Source organism: Limanda limanda, chromosome 2 (assembly GCF_963576545.1).
Source record: "Limanda limanda chromosome 2, fLimLim1.1, whole genome shotgun sequence".
NCBI classification, from domain to species: domain Eukaryota; kingdom Metazoa; phylum Chordata; class Actinopteri; order Pleuronectiformes; family Pleuronectidae; genus Limanda; species Limanda limanda.
This window is the reverse complement of record NC_083637.1, coordinates 7,852,658-7,871,558: the sequence shown is the minus strand read 5'-3', so window position 1 is coordinate 7,871,558 and position 18,901 is coordinate 7,852,658. Positions and strand designations below refer to the sequence as shown.

Sequence of the window (18,901 nt, the reverse complement as noted above, 5' to 3'; positions counted from 1 at the left end):
CAACCAGCAGATCCTCTAAAGATCGCTATTAACATGTTGTATCTTGTATGTTCCACCAAAAACATGTAAAAAAACGACACTTTCATGGGAGGCCATGCACCAAAATACTTCTTGGCCTGTCATATAAATTCATCGAGTCTTGCCAACATGAGGTTGCTACAGGGAATTAATGATGACTAACTCTCGGCAAGAAAGAGATGAAGTGTAATTACCAAAATGTGGAACTATGCTTTTAAGAATTAAACTTCAAAGTTGAAAACAACAGTTGAAAGAAATATGTTAATTCATCTGCAGAGGATGATACTTTAATAAGATTGAAAGCTCTTGAACAACTAATACATGTTCCCCGAGACTCAAGGACACTTTTAAGCTATAAAGAAAATAGTTCCTGAACCACATATAAATCACCTTGACTTTATTTGTTGTAATTTAATGGCCGCAAGTCAACATCCACCGGCTCTATAGGCAGCACTACACCGGTGTTCCATTGTGAAAGAGCCAACGAGCAGGTGACTTGGCAGAGACTCAGCCATGTTGCCTCCACCTGCTGAGAAGATGCTGAGAAGACAAAAAGTATTTTTGTTATGTCACAATATCTCTAAGCAGTTATTAACCAGCTCCGTTTTTGTACTGAGGATTAAGGAAGAAAAAAACGACCTGCCTGGCAGCTATTAGTTACAGCTCATGAGTCATTAGTTTTAAAAATAGTTTCAAAGGTTGTTAACCTCGTCATCTGGTATTATTCCAAAATAAATCAAGTAAAAACACACACACAGTCTGTGAAGGTCATTACTGAAGTGACTAATGTGACCTCTGGACCTTGAATGTCATCTGGGGTCAACCTAGGTCAGGGTGTGAACCCTGTAGCATCTCACACCTGGTGGTCAAAGAACACATTCTTGTAAATGAGATTTATTTGTAAATAACCCTCCTGGTGAAGAGAAAGACAGATCCTGCATCCTGTTCCTCTTGAGCACCTGGACAAACACTTTCACGACACTTGGTATTAAGCTGTCGTCAGTCACACGTCACTCTTCATTTTTTGGGCTGTCAGCAGCTTGTTAATAGTCGGGTGGGAAGTATGATCTAAGACCCCGTTCAGACCTGGTGTTAACACCCGTCCTGAGTGATCCAATCACAAGTGGGCGGCGCTAAATGCTGGTTTGACAAACCCAGGACACCTTTTAGGACACATTTGAGTTTCAATCACTCAGACCATCCGGATGTGGCCTGAGACGCATGTGACCACGTTCTTTAAAATGTGTAAAGGTCATTTTTGTATCCTAAATCCAGTTTCAAAATCAGCCAATAGTATTTTAACTTTTCTTTGGGTTACCAATATATTGATTTACATTATTTACACTGACTGCTTTCAACTCTGGCTAAAAACAACTACATTTAATTTACGCTTTGTGAACAGAATAAAACACGTACGTGTTTATCTGCATACAGAACCGGGAAGTGAGATCTGATCACAAGTGGTCCCAGGAAACACATTCAGGAAACACATCCAGGTGTGAACCAACAAACTGTCCACGTGTGATCGGATCTCTCCGGCTGGAAGTTGATACCAGGTCTGAACACGGCCCGAAACATCTGAGCAATGTGGTGAAGTTACGGTCAACGCCGTCATCTTTTGGCCTGAGGTGTTTCACTCACTCACCTCGACTGTCTGTACATGATATGTGCGCTCAGCTGACCTGCACAATCTTTAGCTTTTGAAATATTGAGAGTATTCTCTCTGTCAATGTTAAGCAGCTAAACCCAAATTTGTTTAGTTTAAAGCAAATCTGCAGTTGTCAAGATGAGATCAGAAGCCCTCCCACCAATGTGATTAAAACCAGATTTGTGTAACGTGCAATATGTTAGTGCAGGAAATGGTGTGATGTTTAGATGGCATGGCACAATAAAAAGTAATGCCAGTGTTTAGTTTGCCCAGAAAAAAACAGCCAGGTAGTGTTGGACATGCTACAGAGTATAAAACACTTGGTTCATTTCAATGTGTGTTGCTGTATTTTATCGTCTGTCTCCAGCAGCAGCTAAACTCTCCACGTTTAACAAAACTCAAAAAGACTGATGTTAACAAACCATTTCTGCGAGTGTCTGCATTCGATGAAAACATGTTCGTCTTCTGGCCACACCCCAATCAGTGGTGTCACAGCAGGTGGTTTCGATTTGACCGATGATGGGAAAAACCTGCTTTGACATCACAGACTTGGATCTTGCCAAAGGTGCAACATGGATTCAATTCTCTGCCCAGTAGTAGCTTTCTATCAGGGGATTTAGTGTGTAAATCAAATTTACCAGTTACCTGTAGTCATACAAGCAGCTGAGCTTGGGGGGGAAGGGTGTGTTGTTGTGTCTAGTCCACGTCACGCTTTGTGTTTACTGCTAATTAAACATTATAAGAATTATAACACGCTAAGCACACGTCCCTCTTTTCTGTCTTTTTTAATGGCCAATGGTCCTTTAGTGTCTTTTTCACTCTCTAATCCACTGTCAACATGGGAAGGCTGAAGAAACTCATGTTTGTCAGCCATAGACTTTTTAATCGGCTGGCTGCAGTATAGGTCATAAACCCTGCATCCTCCATGTTAGCAGATGGGACCAAAAAGTAAAAAAACATGTTTTACACGGGTTCTGTCAATTTAGGTTGTTCTTATCACACTGATCTAAGTGTTTAATTAGACATTAGATCAGAATCTGGCTCCACATGATGTCAAAGGTGAATCCAGGATATTTTGGCGTAACAGTAGGAAGTGGAGAGCGGCCGTCCATCTTTATTTACAGTCTATGATCTCAGCTTTTCCCCCTGCTATCAAATAGTGTGTGATTAATGTCTTCATGAGTCGTCACATATGAATCCCGATTGATCAGTATGAGCTACTCGTGCAAATGAAACGATCCCTTGATGGCTTCCCACACATAAACATGTTAATGAGTGGACCCCACAGTCAGACCCTGGGGCGTCCTTTTGTTGAATCGAACCACTCGACCACCATGAACCACTCAAAATGTATCCCGAGTCCTTTGCACTGGTGGGGATCAAACACATCTGCTTCCTTTAAGATGATGAATATTTGTGAAATATCCATGCTTATGAGTGAAATACTATTTTTTATGAGCAAAATATTGTGTTTATGGTGCATGTTTTAGAAGAGTTGGTCCTTTAACTTTTTCTTTCAACAAGCCACCAGAGCTCAAGCCAAACCACAGCCTTTTAAGTCTCTTAAGTTCCTGTTAAATCCCAGTCAAGACATGTTGGATTCTTCAAACAACTACAGGGACACAACAAGAGAAGAATATAAAATAGAGATTCTGTTCGGATTTTTTTTTAAGGTAAAACCATACATGAAAAATATCAAACACCCAAAGTTGGAAACTGTGAACAAATGAATAATTTATCAGTTCATGTTTGAGTGAGTGAAGAAAAGCATTCTTGTCCGTCTGGAAGCACTGAGATGAGTCTGTGTTTTCGAAGGACCACTCCAAGCCAGATGTTAATGTTTGAATTCTTTATAGGTTGCCCTGGTTCACTGGAGTCTGGGAGGATTACGCTTCCGTCTACTCACCTAAACAATGTCTGGAGTCACCTCCTCGAATGATAGCTTTACCCTCGTAGGTCGTTCCGTGCAGAACGGGAGGTCTGAAGGTGTCACACACAACAGACATTTATAAAAGAACTGACCAACCATCGATGAAATCAATACATTTGAGCTTCAAAATCCTTCTAATGAATCTTGTTTCAGCTAAAATAGGATTAGAGCAGCAACTACCAATTATTTTCTATCTCATTATCTGTCATCTATTTTTGATTAAATTATAAATCATTTGTGTTGTTCCAAAATGAATATTATCCATCACAATTTCACCAAGTTGACATCATCAAATCTTCAAGAAACCATAGAAACCCATAGAAATCAAAACAACGAAATAGAATAGATTAGTCATCATGTTCAGAGTGAAATCACATGAAAGTCAGGTGATGGTGGTGCAATCTCACCATTAGATATCACTTCATTTTCTACCGTGATTCGTGGCATTTAGTGAAAGGTTGCATGACATTTAGTGAACATGTTCTCGCCCCCTGTGTGATAAACTGGAATAGCTTTGTTTATGCCTTAACTTTTTATCTAGTGCCTGTATTAGGTCAAAGGTTTACATTTGTCCAATACTTTATGACCTTATACGTGCAAAAACTAATGACATCACAGCTTCAGCTGCACTGGGCTCAGTGCTCTTTAGCAAATGTTGGCATGCTAACATTAATAGCGTAGCATCTGCTGTCATGGAGGAAGACCCAGACTTGTTTCGATTAAGTAGTTAGAGCCATTTATCAAAGCATTTCTTTCTATATTGTGCCCCGTTCAAATTGAAGACAGATTTGTCCTAGTTTACAGCAAATGCAGCTGACTGGTGTGTAATGTCTGAGTCCAGCCTCTCAACGTCCCAGTCAGAAGAGGCGTCTCAATTTGTTTGGTGCAAAAACAAGACCCACCAGTGAGAACACCATGATTAGAGCCAGGTTTGAATAACAGACCAAACTGAATTTAATTTGTACAAAAGCTGTTAAATCAGGATTAGTTGACTAATTGTTTGTGAAATATTTCCTAGTCAGTCAGACGTGTTTTGGTTCTTTGGTTTGTTAATGTTGTTTATAACATGTCCTTCAAATCACTAGAAAGCACATAAATCTAATCTCGAGGATTATTGTTTTCTGTGTTTTAACATATTTTACACCCCGGCATAACAATGTCTGCAAGCTATAAATTTCCCCTTTCGTTCAAAAATAGCCGCTCTCTTTGTTCTCCGAAATCAAAGTCTCTGTATGATGCAACATCCAACAATAATAGAGCACAGAGCCACATAAAGCAACGTGTAGCTGTCGGAGAGAAGAGCCGGAGTCCTGCGACCGACAAATATTGACGCAGGCTTTCATCTGTGTTTAGGAGGAAGAGGGACTGTGGGGATGAATGTGTGTGGAACACGTCGCTGCTTATTTGGGTCGAGAGGAGAACGGTGTCACAAGTGCCGCAGGTTCCTAGAAGAAGATAAGACGCACATGTCAGTCGGTCTGCATGTGTGTGTACTGTGTGCACAACAGACAGACGGACAGACAGCAGGAAAAACTATCCAGTGGGGTTCTTTGATCAGAGCCAGCTGAACTAAGAGGAAAGAAAACACATGGTCCCACCGTCCTCTTCTTCCCTCTGTCTCTGCGCTCCTCCTCTCTTCTCCTCTCTGGTTTTCATCTCCCTCTTTTTATCCTTCATCTGGTTTTGTCTCGGGAGGAGAGCCGTGTCAGATGTGGGAGAGGGACGCATCAGAAAGAGAGTGAGGGGATCTGAAACCCCGTGTGGTGTTTTATTATTGGTTGTGTAGGAGGCTCGACTAAGCATTTGTTTTTGTTTCTGTGAATGTCACGTTATTGCATTCTTCGCCATTACCAAGATAATGATAGACTAATTACAAACACACATTTACATAAAAAAAAGCCCTCTTAACCAGTCGTCAGTCATACACGTGCACAGAAACACACACACACACACATCTGGTTGCCAGAAAATCCATCGTCTTTCCAATATGGTGCCCATTAAATTGTCTGTGTGTGTGTGTGTCTCAGTGTGTTGTTTGTGTCCGGGAATCAACTTCAGTGCTTCACTAACTAAAAGTGGAACCGTAACATGAGACTGATCTTGAATGAGAGACAGTGGCTTCCACTTGGACTTAAACACTTTGTGTCATATAGCATTTTGTAATAGATCTGTTGAGTTTGCTTTGTCCACCTGTTCGTCCATAGTTTAAGATGCAGGCAATATTTAGCAGCTCAGGTTTGTCCATATGTTACAGAAACTATGTAAAATACAAGGTCAATGCAGAATTAAGTGTTTTTGGTGCACACCTTTTTTATAAAGCGATCTCAGTGATCTGGTTTTAGATGTGGAGGGAGAACTGGAATCTAACATGAGGTAACTGAATCAGCACTGGTTGAGATAAAATCTGCCCTCGGCCTTGGGCAGGGCACTAAAACGATCAATCGGCAAAACACATCGTCCAATATACAGTATATTGGAGGAGGTATAATATATACTCGAGGAACCTAAGAAGAGTTTTACTCTCTATCTTTCTTTGTCCATCAAGAAGAGCTTAAACCACAACCTTCGCTAAGGAGCAATGAGTCTTTGAACTTAAAATGTATCTTGATAAAATGTTAAGCATTATCGCACAGCCCCACTTTGTGCACGTCTCTGTCTTCACCGGACAAATTAATATAAACGTACCTGTCCCCAATCACTGCTCTTTTGTGCCTGTACGTCAGTCATCGTAATTTCTTTGTTGTTTTTGTCTTCTGCTGGTGAAAGACATGATCAGTTGGATCGAGATCAGTTGACTGACTTGCACAGGGCGCAGTATTTGGACGGGACATTCCCAGGTTACCTTATTGGTATGATTAGGAAGTTTGAATGTTAACACCCTCGTAAAACCTTAAAGCTTTTAGATTTATCGCAGGTTGAATTCATGTGTGCAGGTTTAACTGATAAACCTGGGTTACCAAAGCCATTGCTGAGATTTTAAAACATGGTGACATTGCACCAACAAAAGTCGGACTGGGTCTGACCATGTTCGAGGCTTGATTCCTCCTGCAGTGGCCACAGGTTTGATTCCGGCCTGGCCCTTTGCTCCTTTGTCTTTCCCAGGCTTTCTCCCTCTTTCATATTTAACTCTGTCCTATCAAATTAGGGCTGCAACTAACGACTATTCTGATAGTCGATTAGTCACCGATTATTGAAACGATTAATCGACTAATCGGATAATGAATGACACAAATTCTCAATTGCTCTTATTTAGCAAACAGCTTTTAAATTTTGCTTGAGGTTGTTCGAGGCATGTGATGACTGAAAAAACAGGCAATAAAGATTGTTACTTCATTAAAAAAAATGTCTTTTAATAAACTTTGCTGCATATAAGGGTACTGTTGACACAAAAGCAAAGACAAATCAAGTTTTTGACCATTTAAAACCAAGGACAGGCAAAGTTCTAATAAAAAAGATAAATTAAAAATCAAGTATCCATTTTTCCTGTTAACAAAAATAACAGGAAAAGTAACAGCAATAAAAACATCAACAAACGAAACTACAGTCTTCTTCTGACTAAATAATTGTGATTAAAAAAAGACGTTTGTCAGGCAATAGGATAACTTTTCGCTTTTAAACTCGTTAATAAAAAGTTTAAACCATATTTTTGTAATGGATGGTAGAATCCTGCGCGCAGGTATATACGTTTATATATAACATCTGACAGAGGCGAGTCCGCATCGTCTCCGTTACGATGTCACACGTGACTCCTCACATGCGCGTGTCCTGCTTCCATGGAGAGCAGGTCCGCTGTGCAGATACTGCAGGTAGTGTCAGTGTTATAGTTGAGTTGTTCATTCATGATGTTTATGTTCATACTACGGCTGCTCTGCTTCATGCAGAGGATTACATGTGACATACTCTACATGTGTGTGCATGTTGATCATGTTTCTCCCCACACGAGTTCAGAGCAGCAGGGTTGATGGGGACCGGAGCTCCAACACAAGTGTATGTGTGTGTAAATGTGAGTGTGTGCATTTGTGTGTGTGTGTTCACGTGCACTAATTATCACAATATTGAGATGTTGTGGTTTTGCTTGAACATACAAAGGCATCTGCAGAATAACGAAACATTACCTGATGTGTTTCAGTGCAGAGATTCCATGTCTCGTCTTGTCCGGGGCTGCATTCAGATGTCAGTGCTGCCGATCAGTTCTTGTTCCGTATGAATGGAAACTCTTTTCCTGCACACGTCTGTTCCCTAAAGTCCAACTGTCTCTACTGAGTGAACACCAGGAGCTTCCTTGTAGCCTCTTTGTCGCTTCAAGAAAGGTGTTGTTTGCCGGTTTTCAACCCTGCAGAGAGCCCAAGAGTTCTACAGCAAGAAAACTATTTCCAATCAATTCCAATTCAATCTCATTCCAAAATGTCAAGCCCATTAAATTAATACAAAGCCTTTATTCTGAAGCCTGATGCTTATTCAGAATTCAGTATTTTATCACCACCTGGTTGGTACATTTTATAAGCTCACATAAAAACAAAACTTTCACTCTGAACAATCTAGTTGTGTTGCAAAGCCATTGTGTTGCATTAAACATTGTACATGTGTTCCTAATTTTGTCAGTCTGATAACATATTGTGTCGTGCAAGACGTCTTTGAAGCTGCAGTGATCAAGCTCAGGTCCCTGAGAACAATTAATCTATTTAATATCTACATTTTACAACGTTTCTCAGTCCATAAAGCAACGTTAACTGGCATCCATGAGTTGGAGCATGCCAAGATTTAATAACACTGCTGTAGCTGCATCAGTAAATCATATGATGGCAGGTTCATGAAAGACAGAATTACATGCAGAGAGAGTGCCAGGAGGCTGGCAGACGGACAGATGGACAAACTGATGGACAAACAGAAAGAATGGGCAACAAACACATCTGGTGCTCAGATTCAGGCGTGATGCCAACCGCTTGTGTGCATGCACGTGTCTGTGTCTGTGTGTGTGTGTGTGTGTGTGTGTGTGTGTGTGTGTGTAACAGCGTTGGTGTGGTGAAAGGTGCGAGGCAGATGGAGGGTTTACGTAAGCCTCAGAAATACGTGTGAAAAGGAGCCACACCAGTAGAGGCTTGCCCTCCTCTCCCCTAACATCTAATATTTCTGCTATTTTCCCTCTTTACCCCCTTCGCTCCCTTTTTGAGCTTTCAGTACATTGTGTTGCACATTCCTCCCCTATCTTCCCTCCCAGTTTCATCTTTTACATCATTTTCTGCTCACAGTGCTCTGTGAGATGTGTGTGTGTGTGTGTGTGTGTGTGTGTGTGTGTGTGTGTGTGTGTGTGTGTGTGTGTGTGTGTGTGTGTATTTAAGTAAGAGATCACACGTGTGCGGTGCATATGTTCAGCATTTTTGCCATAAACTGTTGTTGCATTTGTAGAATTCCAAATGTCTCTTACTTTTTTAATTCCTTGTGTGTGTGTGTGTGTGTGTGTGTGTGTGTGTGTGTGTGTGTGTGTGTGTGTGTGTGTGTGTGTGTGTGTGTCCTCTATTGCTCTATTGAGTCTTTGTTGTGTGATGTGTTTCTTGGGTCAGGGATGGAGTTGAAGTTATTATCATGCACTTACACTGAGCCTCTGCAACGAGTATCACAGAAAGAAAAAGAGAGACACGGAGACCACAGGTTATATTTCATCAGTCTGTTTACAAGGTCTGTTGACATTCATCAGCTCAGCAATTACACTGTTTGCCTTCAGGTGCCGTGGAGGAACTGTGTGTGGAAATATTTGGTGGATTCATCAGAGCTTGTTTTCTGAAAATGGCCGCCTGCTACGCCCGTCCAAAGGGAGAGATGGGAAGGTTTTGACTCAGAAACAAAAAATAAGCTAAAAGAATCTCTGGGAAGTGTTTGATCCATCGTGAAAAGAGATTTGTGCAGCTTTGAAAGAAAACAACTGAACGACAATTAATTTCCAGTGGGGATATGAACCATATCCTGTGGTAAGAAGCTGAGGTGCCCTCAGATACAGAAAACATGCAGCTGTTTAATAAGGTTTAATCTTATTCCATCTCTCTCAGATTCAGATTTCTTCAGAGGAAGTAAAACAAAGATACAAGTGTCTTCACAGAGGTCACACAATTAAATAACAAAATTTATTTAGACTTGTATGTGTGGTTTAAATTATAATTTGCTTTCCCCTCTTATTATATTACATTCGAGCAAACTGTGATCCTTATCGCTGATGTTAAAACAAAGGTCACTGGGCCTCTGATCCTTTCCAAGCCTTTGTATTATCTATATATATATATATATATATCTATAGGTGACATCTTCCCCAGTGTGGTAACCCTCAGTCAGTCAAAGAAGAAGTCGTAAAAGAAAATCATATAAAAAGAGCTTCGGTTGTAGCTGAGCCAAAAGTGATGAATCCCCCCCGATCCTTCCCTGCTTTTCTTTTCACTTCTTACAGTCGAACAGAACGATGGTGTTTAGCTGTTTCTGAGGTTTGACAGTGAAAATCATCAGTGACTGATTATTTTCATTATTTTCTGCCTCATGACAAATGCTTGTGGTTTCCAGGGCTTTGCAGAGGCAGCACTCTTATTGTGATGCTTCAGCAGAAAGTAATGGACGTGTGTGATTTTGACCAGGCCTGTTTTTGTTTTTCATTTACTTTTATCTCCTTAATACTTTGAGTTAGTGGGTTGACAAACAGCCTCAGATCGTCTCGTCCTCAAAAACAACCATCGTCTCAGTCTTAGCGTTTCTCTTGTCTTTTTCGCAGCCGCTCCCATCGATGTCCTGAAGGTCCTGGAGCTGTCGGAGGACATGGAGGGAGTGTCCCTGGAGGCCGGTCTGTGCACCAGCAGGACGGGCCGAGAAGAAACTGACCTCTCCTTTAAAATCGATAAGAAGATCCAACTGAGCGCTCCCACCAAGCAACTCTTCCCCGGTACATTTCAATACAGAGGCTTTGTTTAAGGCCGTTAATTTGAATTTGTGCCATGAGAGCCTGCGTCTAAATATGTGTGTGTGTGTGTGTTCCACCAGATTCTCCGTTCCCTATGAATTTCTCCGTGATGACGACAGTTAAAGCTGTGAAAGGCTCACAGGTCTTTCTCCTCTCCCTGTACGACTCGCAGGTACGAGTCACACACACACAACACCAGGGTCTTAGCTTACATCATGTTGAATCTTTTTCTTTTCTTTATCCACTCTGCTTTCTGTCACTTTAATCCGATAATCCTGCAACATTATCTATTGTTCTAATTTGACCTTGAGCCAAATAAACTGATTCCCTGCCAACCATTACCTCTGCAGGATTCCTACTGGGATCAGCATCGCAGGTTGTCCTCAATGTAGGAATAGGCTTTTGCTAAATGTGTTAAAGATGTGTCCAAAGTCGAGGACCCTGTTTAGACTAACAAAAAAATGACTGGTTCCCTTTCTTATCATAGTTTCATCCCCTCACACCTCGTCTTCCCTCTGTGTCTCCTCCTCTCTCAGGGCACTCAGCAGCTCGGGGTGGAGGTCGGACGTTCTCCTGTCTTCCTCTATGAGGACCACGAGGGTCAGCCGCCTCCCGAACTTTACCCCACCTTCAGGAAGATCAACCTGGCTGATGGCAAGTGGGTAACTGCACACACACACACACACACACACACACACACACACACACACACACACACACACACACACACACACACACACACACACACACACACACAAACAGGCACCCAAACACCCCATTTAGTGTTTCCTTTGCGTTAAAGTTTTGAATCATGTAACATGGGGTGCTAAAGTTACCTTAAAAGGCCTCTGCAAACACTTTTTCTATAAATATACAAAATAAATATACCAAATAAATAAAACAAATAAATAGAAATGAGCTGGTTCCTCTCTGTTTCCCACCAGGTGGCACCGAGTAGCCTACAGTGTGGAGGGCCAGTCTGTGACCCTCTACCTGGACTGCGTCAAGCTGGACACGCTGGACCTGCTCAGAGGTCACGACCCCCATGTCAGCACCGAGGGAGTCACCGTGTTCGGAACTCGGCTGCTGGACGAAGACGTGTTTGAAGTAAGAATATCACTGTCGTTGTGGGGGTGTAATTTAATACGACAGCAGGGAACGATTTAAGCCGGTGGAGCTGAAAGTCTTCACTCTGTTGCACATGTTAAAAAAGGCAAACGAGGCTCGTTTCATCCAAATCATTTGCCGTGTTCGGTGAAAACTCTTTTGCCTTCAGGAGAAGAAACTTGGCAGATGCAACAAAAAAAAAAAAAAGCCACAATAAGTTCCTTGTGTGTGGTGAGGAAGTGTCTCTGCTTGCTGCTGCTTGTTTGCATTTATCCATCAAATTGTGACGAAACCATCAAAACAAAGGATTTCCCTCTACACTGTCCTCCAGTGGGTTTACAGCTGTACTGCACGTACCACTGCATGGTTTTTATATGTATGTTCAATTAAAAAAGTTATAATTAAGTAGCTCAATTGACATATTAATATTTGACTAATAAATATAGGAAGGAAGGAATACATATAAATCTAAATGAGCATTGCCCTGTTCAAACTTACAAGATTCTGCAGATTTTTCACAATAAGCTTTGGAAAAATCGTTCTCAAATCTGTGGCTGTGTCAAATCTTTCTAGACTTTCATGAGTTCTGTTTCTGAAGTGTCCTCAGCGCGGTGAGGTCATTTTGACAGATTTTAAACGTGATCTCCGACCTCTGTTTTTAGCGCAGTGTCAGGTGGTCCATCTGTTTAACTGAGCAACTCCGGCCCTGTGTTTGGCTTGAACTCCTGTGGGCGTGTGTGTGTGTGTGTGTGTGTGTGTGTGTGTGTGTCTGTGTGTGTGTGTGTGTGTGTCTGTCAACTTCATGTGCCGCGGCAACTCCAGACTGAGCCTCTGGAGCACATCAGCTGCAAAGCAACAATAAAAAGTCAAGTTATGTCACTTTGATCTGTCTAAATGATCACACGCAGCCAAAGATACAGACATGGGAGACACATGTCAGTCGTATGATTAATGACACGCTGCTCATTGAGGATCAGTGATGACATCATTAACTGACGCTCATGTGGTTTCCACTGATCTCACCAGACTCCGCCTTGTTTGTGTTTGTTGTGGTGACGCAGGGGGACATCCAGCAGCTGCTCATCGTGGACGACCCCCGAGCAGCAGAGACGTACTGTCAGGACTTCATCCCAGACTGTGACGCAGCTCTGCCCTACGACAGCATTCTGACGGAGGCTGAGGAGGTAAGCCCCTCGGCCGCCCCCCCCCCCCTCTCACGGCTTTAGAGAGACTCGAACCACATGTCGGCCTCCAGACGTGAACCTCGAAGGGTCAGAAATCATATCAGCCACGTGGGAAAGAGTCGTTCTGTGGATCATTCTTTAGATAACATACACTTGGAGGCACTTCAGGTGTCGAGGCTGTAAATCCAGAGCTGTCTTTTAAAAAGTGAAGAAGCCCCTGAGGTTTCATTCGTGAGAGGAGAACTATTACAGGTATGTATGGACAGTTCACAGGGCAGAGAAGACAAACATAGATCAATGATTCAAATGTTCCCACAAATACATCTTCTTTAGCTCAACACTTCTAAATTTCCCTCGGGATTGATAAAGTATCCATCTATCCATCTATCTATCTACACTATTTCAGGGTTTTCGCTGGGTCAAGTCTTCAACATGTTAAAATATCATATACTAGGTCTTACAGACTTTTAGGTCGGTCTGAATTCTGTTCTAACTCTGTTGCACTTTGGGTTCTTTTAAGATAAATGTTTGCTGATGTGTGCAGTTTGTAATATGTCTGTTAGCAATGATACAGATATTAGCAATATTAAAACGACAAAAACAAACAATCAGTCAGAATTTATCTCAGTACACTCAGCTTTAGGATAGACTCAGGATACCTACTGTCTGGTTATTCTCTTCCTCGGCTACTTCACCTTATTGTTAATTATGGGGAAGTGTAAATAGTTCTGTGACTTTGATATTCCGTCATATCTTTTGGACTTGACATGGATCTTAAATTTCATAAATTATGGTCTTAAAACACGTGCAGATTTTATCTATAGGTGTTTTATTCTAGTTTTTATTCTAGTTGAGTGGACTTTCCCTTCTAGAAATAAAACATATTAAACCTGAAAAGCTACCAATGCCCACTGAGCCCTCTCCCTCCCTCTCTCTCTCTCTCTCTCTCTCTCTCTCTCTCTCTCTCTCTCTCCCTCCCTCTCTCTCTCTCTCTCTCTCTCTCTCTCTCTCCTCTCCCTCCCTCTCTCTCTCTCTCTCTCTCTCTCTCTCTCTCTCTCTCTCTCTCCCTCTCTCAATTCTCTGCGTGGTTTTGTGATCCGGTTTCCTCTGCCAGGTTCTGTGTGCCAGTGCTTCACACCACTGGGAAGAATTTCAAATCCTTCCCCTGCCGATGCTGTTTGATTTATCGCCTGGCACACGGCTCACAACACTGCATTCCTGGTTCCCTGATTTATTTTGTCATGATGTAATAAGCGGGTTTGAAGAAGCCACATTACAAATATTGAGTGGAGGCCAGCTGGAGCTGCTCTTCATATTTCATTTCTTCTTCGCGAAGCAGATCACTCACTCAGACAGCCGGCAGAGGAAGTGGTTCACATCTCTCCTTTCTGTACTATCACTATACTACCTGACCGTTTCCATCTCAATTCTCTGTGTCCATTTAAAGAAAACATTACATGTGCTGACGTCATGCTTCACCTGTTTCTCGGTGCCTCTTCCATCCTTTGACTCTCTTATGGTTTTCAGGTGGAGAGAGTGCCGAAGAAACGTGTGGTGGAAGCGTTTGAGGAGTTTGACTACAGCGACCTCTACGAGGACGTCTCCACGGTGACCGTCGGCCCGAATGTCACAGAGTACGAGGTGAGAGTCAACAGGAGGTGCAGCAGGGTTGTGTTCCTCTCTCTCTCTTTCTATCCTGCATCCTTCTCACCATCTGTTTGTCGGACAGATCGTAGAGTACGAGGACTACGACAACTCTACAGATTACTACCAAGTGAACGAGTACGAGGAGGAATACGACGAGGGTTATGGACCGGCTCAGAGAGAGCGGGAGTATTCTCTCAACACACAGGTCACCATCCAAACCTCCACCTAACAGAGATTCATCCAGTTTTACAGTGTAAAGTATTCTGTTTGTTGAGATTCGTCTGCATTAACGCTGAGTGTGTGTCCGTCCGTCTCCTCTTCTCAGAACTTACCAGAGAAAGGAGAGAAAGGAGAACCAGGCATTTTGGGACAGGTGAGAAAAAATACACAGGTTTAAGAAACAACTCAGACAACATGTACACACAAGGGAGGGATGTTAAACCTTCAAAGATGAATGATTGTAATTTGAGATGGTAATTCTTGAATAAAATTTTCATTTAATTAAATGATGATGATGTGATATTTGCTGGTGGTCTGTCCAAAATAATCATATTTCTTTAAATCTCTAGAATTAGATTTGGTGGCTGACTCTTAATCTCTTTAGCCCCACGATGCTTCTTTTATTATTTTATGTTCTGACACATTTTACCTTTATCAAATAACTGCAGCTCCTGCGATTTGAGTTTTGTACCTTGCCATGTTGTGATTTTAATATTTCGATTAATTGTTGTTCAGATACAATAATTGTTTCTGTAAAGGTCTTGTTTCTGGGGATGTTTAACATACTTTTTAATCGGAAAAATTCAGAACAAACTTGACAAAAATTGCAGCTAAAGTCCAATAAATACAGATGAATCCACTTGCAGATGTTATCGCTGATATTAGTATTGCACATGTATAAATAATTTGTGTATATGTCAGCTGGGGAGAAACCGCACCGGAGAAGTGTCAAATATATGTGTGAGGAAAAAATATAAACAGTGACATGTTTCACAGAGTACTGACAAGCAAAAATATATTTATATATGATAAAAAATATCATATATACACATATAACACAAATATATTTCCTGTTTTGCCTATACCTAGTGACTAGTTTATAGCTCAACTGTTAAATATCCCGTTCTGAACATATTGGATCAAATTCTAGCCAAATTAAATGTCTCCATATGAAGAATATTGGTAAGAATAACTATCAACACCCTCCCCCCCCTGTATTTGTCTGATATTAATACTGCACATGTATTAGAGTGTTTAAATAAAACTCAACTAAATTATTGTGACATTTCTGCAGGGAACGCAGATCACAGGAGCCTACGGGCCTCCAGGACCTGAGGTTAGTCACACGGCTGAATGGCATCTACCTTGAAACATATTTAACCTGAACTTTCAGTTTTGCACATGGAGTTGGTTTTTGCATAAATGTAGCTGCAGTGATTTTAATATGTAAATGAGGCTGAACGTTTCCATCACTCACAACTGTCTGTGTTTGTGTCTGTTCGCAGGGAGAGCCGGGGTCTTCTGGCATCACAGGACCAGTGGGACCTCGAGGAGACCCCGGGGAGCTGGTAAGGACCCTCCTCTGTTCAACATGTGAGTGACTGACTCCTCCACACGTTGGCGTCTCCGTATAACCTCCTGTGTCTCCCCTCAGGGGCCTCCAGGGCGGCCGGGTCTGGACGGAGCTGATGGGATCCCAGGTCCCCCAGGCAACATCATGCTCATACCGGTAACTTGAAGATCCTTGTGTGTTGCCCTTGGCCTTGCAGGCTGCAGTCATAGTGCTGTGGCAGTTATTTGCTCCTGGTAACCTTTTAGCGGAGCCTCGGGGTAAATGGCAACGTGTGAATGTTGTAACAGGGAAACAGGGCCGGCTCCAGATTTTAACATAAATGAACCATTTGTTTGTCTTTGCAGAATATCTCCTGCTCTCTCTTTATCCTCCAGAAACCACAGTAAACATTTATTTAGTTCTTAGGTGTTCCACAAATATATTTTTATCAGCCACATTTATGTGTTAATTCAATGCTTTGTTGACTAATGTCCTTACATGGGCTTTGACTAGGGTGGAGATCTGGTCAATGTGACAATCGCAGCTTATGATTCAAGTCATTTTCATACTTTACAGAGTCACTTGTGCTCAAAAACATCTACATTTGTTGTGTTTTTCGGATTGTCTATCTGGATTTTTAAATTTTACTTCACCCATACTCAACCTTTTATTTAAGAGTTGAATAGCAGTGCTAGACATTGGCCACTAGGTGGGGTATTGAGCTGGACTTGACAGAATTTTGTGTGTGTGTGTCTGTTTGTATGTGTGTGCGTGTGCAGTTCCAGTCAGGTGGCGGTCCAAAGACAGGTGCTGTGGTTTCTGCACAGGAGGCGCAGGCCCAGGCCATCCTGCAGCAGACCAAGGTTCACAAACGTTTAATAACTTATCACATCTAAAACACAACAGCTTTAGTAGAATTTCTGCAGTTTGCGTGTCGCTGACTTGACTTCTTCTTCCTCCCTCTCCCTCCTCCTCCTTTCTCCTCCTCTTCTTCCTCCAGCTGGCGATGAAGGGACCTCCAGGACCACTCGGTCTCAGGGGACGACCCGGACCACTGGTGAGTGAGATCACATCACGTTGACATTTTGCTGTATATATTTAAGCTGCCCCATTTTTCAGAAGAAGTTGAAGTTCAGGTGAAGGGGGAATAATATCCTTATTTATTAATTGTAGTGTTTTAAATAACCTGCTACATTCATATCCTGAGTAGGGACAACACAGAAAATCAGGAACGAAGGACCTATGATATAAAGTCATCAACTTCCTTTAGTGGAAATGTGTGCACGTGTGAGAATGGTGTCAGACAGAGGATTCCAAAGCCGAACTTGTGAAAGACTCAATGTTTTTAAACTTTTCCCCCAGGGTTCACCAGGTTCCTCTGGGCTGAAGGGGGCCAATGGAGACATGGGGGCAACGGTGAGTGAGCTGCTCATCTCGTTAACACACTCGTATAATAACACTGGAGTTCATCTGAGAACCAGCCTGACTGTCACCGGCTTCTCTTTCCACCTCTTCACCCCAGGGTCCTACAGGAATGCCAGGTATCCCGGGTCAGAACGGACGACTTGGGAAAAGGGTGAGACTATTAACTGGATTTATTTTTTCTCGATATATATAAACATCTGGTTCCTCAGAAGAATCCAAGGAGAAAAACTGTATCTTTTCTCAAAAGCTGTAACTCGTGTGTCTTCGTCAGGGTCGCTCAGGTACAGATGGAGGCCGTGGTGCAATCGGAGAATCTGGAGCCAAGGTAAAAAATAAACTGACTTGAACATTGTCCCCTCACTGACTCCTCTGTCTCTTACAATACAAACCCATCTGTGTATTCATCCAAATCTCAGGGTGATCGAGGGTTCGATGGCCTGCCTGGTCTCCCGGGAAACAAAGGACATAAAGTAAGTTTAGCCGACTGAATTAATAAGCAGTGTTGAGCTGATAAATTCATGAAACTAACAGCCAACTTCCGGTTGTTTATTCTCTCAAGGGGGACAGAGGTAAACCAGGTCTGTTAGGTCCTTCAGGAGAATCAGGGGAAAAGGTGAGAGCTTGTGGTGCTTGTAGGTTTATGTTTATATTCAAGTCTGTGCCTCTGTATCCAGGTAGTAACACTTGAGTTCCTCACAGGGATCTGACGGGCCGGCCGGGCCAAGAGGACAGCCAGGTGATGCTGTGAGTACACACACAAACACAAATATTAAAGTTTGAGTAAATTGTGAGTAAATTACCCCAATGAGGTTGTCAAGAGGTTATCAAGTTGCATTATGGGAAATGGGAGGTCCAGTGTGTTTGGATTTGATCTATACTAGAGACTCATACCTCTGCATTTGCTGCATTCTCTGCATCTCTCATTGTGTCATAGACAAATACACTATACCTGTAAACAAAACTATCATCAATCCATCTTTCGGTGGCTTTTCTTCTGCGGCTTCACAAAAATGTTATATATAAGTCTTGAGCCTCAGACAAAACACTATTTTGTTATTACCAAACGTTATTACAAAAAAACACAGATACACACACATACATACACACATGTCATCATATTTCATTGTATGTTAACTGTGTTTCAGGGCTCCAGAGGTCTGAATGGCCCCAGAGGTCGTGCTGGTCCCTCAGGCCAACCTGTGAGTGTGAACCTTACACCTTTTTATACATACCTCACACACACAAACACACACACACACACACACACACACACACACACACACACACACACACACACACACACACACACACAGTCACCCCCGTTAATCATCACACTTGGCAGCAGAAGAAGATACTTGAAATTATCCTTCTACTTCACCTTTGTGTTCGTTCATGCGGTGAAACCGAGGCTCTTCTCTCCGATCCGAATCAATCGAGCTGCGGTGTCGGGATC

General features: G+C 42.2%; 1 protein-coding gene across 1 annotated transcript in view; it reads left to right on the top strand.

Moving 5' to 3' along the window:
- Nucleotides 1-2,185: 2,185 nt before the first annotated feature.
- Nucleotides 2,186-18,901, top strand: part of LOC133016007 (collagen alpha-1(XI) chain-like) — a 29,284-nt gene continuing 12,568 nt past the window's right edge. The window contains exons 1-21 of the mRNA XM_061083306.1: nt 2,186-2,231; nt 10,348-10,515; nt 10,614-10,705; nt 11,070-11,191; nt 11,478-11,640; nt 12,702-12,824; nt 14,352-14,465; nt 14,554-14,676; nt 14,797-14,844; nt 15,766-15,807; nt 15,977-16,039; nt 16,126-16,200; nt 16,803-16,886; nt 17,024-17,080; nt 17,386-17,439; nt 17,546-17,599; nt 17,720-17,773; nt 17,865-17,918; nt 18,008-18,061; nt 18,148-18,192; nt 18,594-18,647. Coding sequence (XP_060939289.1) covers nt 2,186-2,231; nt 10,348-10,515; nt 10,614-10,705; nt 11,070-11,191; nt 11,478-11,640; nt 12,702-12,824; nt 14,352-14,465; nt 14,554-14,676; nt 14,797-14,844; nt 15,766-15,807; nt 15,977-16,039; nt 16,126-16,200; nt 16,803-16,886; nt 17,024-17,080; nt 17,386-17,439; nt 17,546-17,599; nt 17,720-17,773; nt 17,865-17,918; nt 18,008-18,061; nt 18,148-18,192; nt 18,594-18,647 — 1,689 coding nt within the window. The remainder of the gene's footprint in view (nt 2,232-10,347; nt 10,516-10,613; nt 10,706-11,069; nt 11,192-11,477; nt 11,641-12,701; nt 12,825-14,351; nt 14,466-14,553; nt 14,677-14,796; nt 14,845-15,765; nt 15,808-15,976; nt 16,040-16,125; nt 16,201-16,802; nt 16,887-17,023; nt 17,081-17,385; nt 17,440-17,545; nt 17,600-17,719; nt 17,774-17,864; nt 17,919-18,007; nt 18,062-18,147; nt 18,193-18,593; nt 18,648-18,901) is intronic.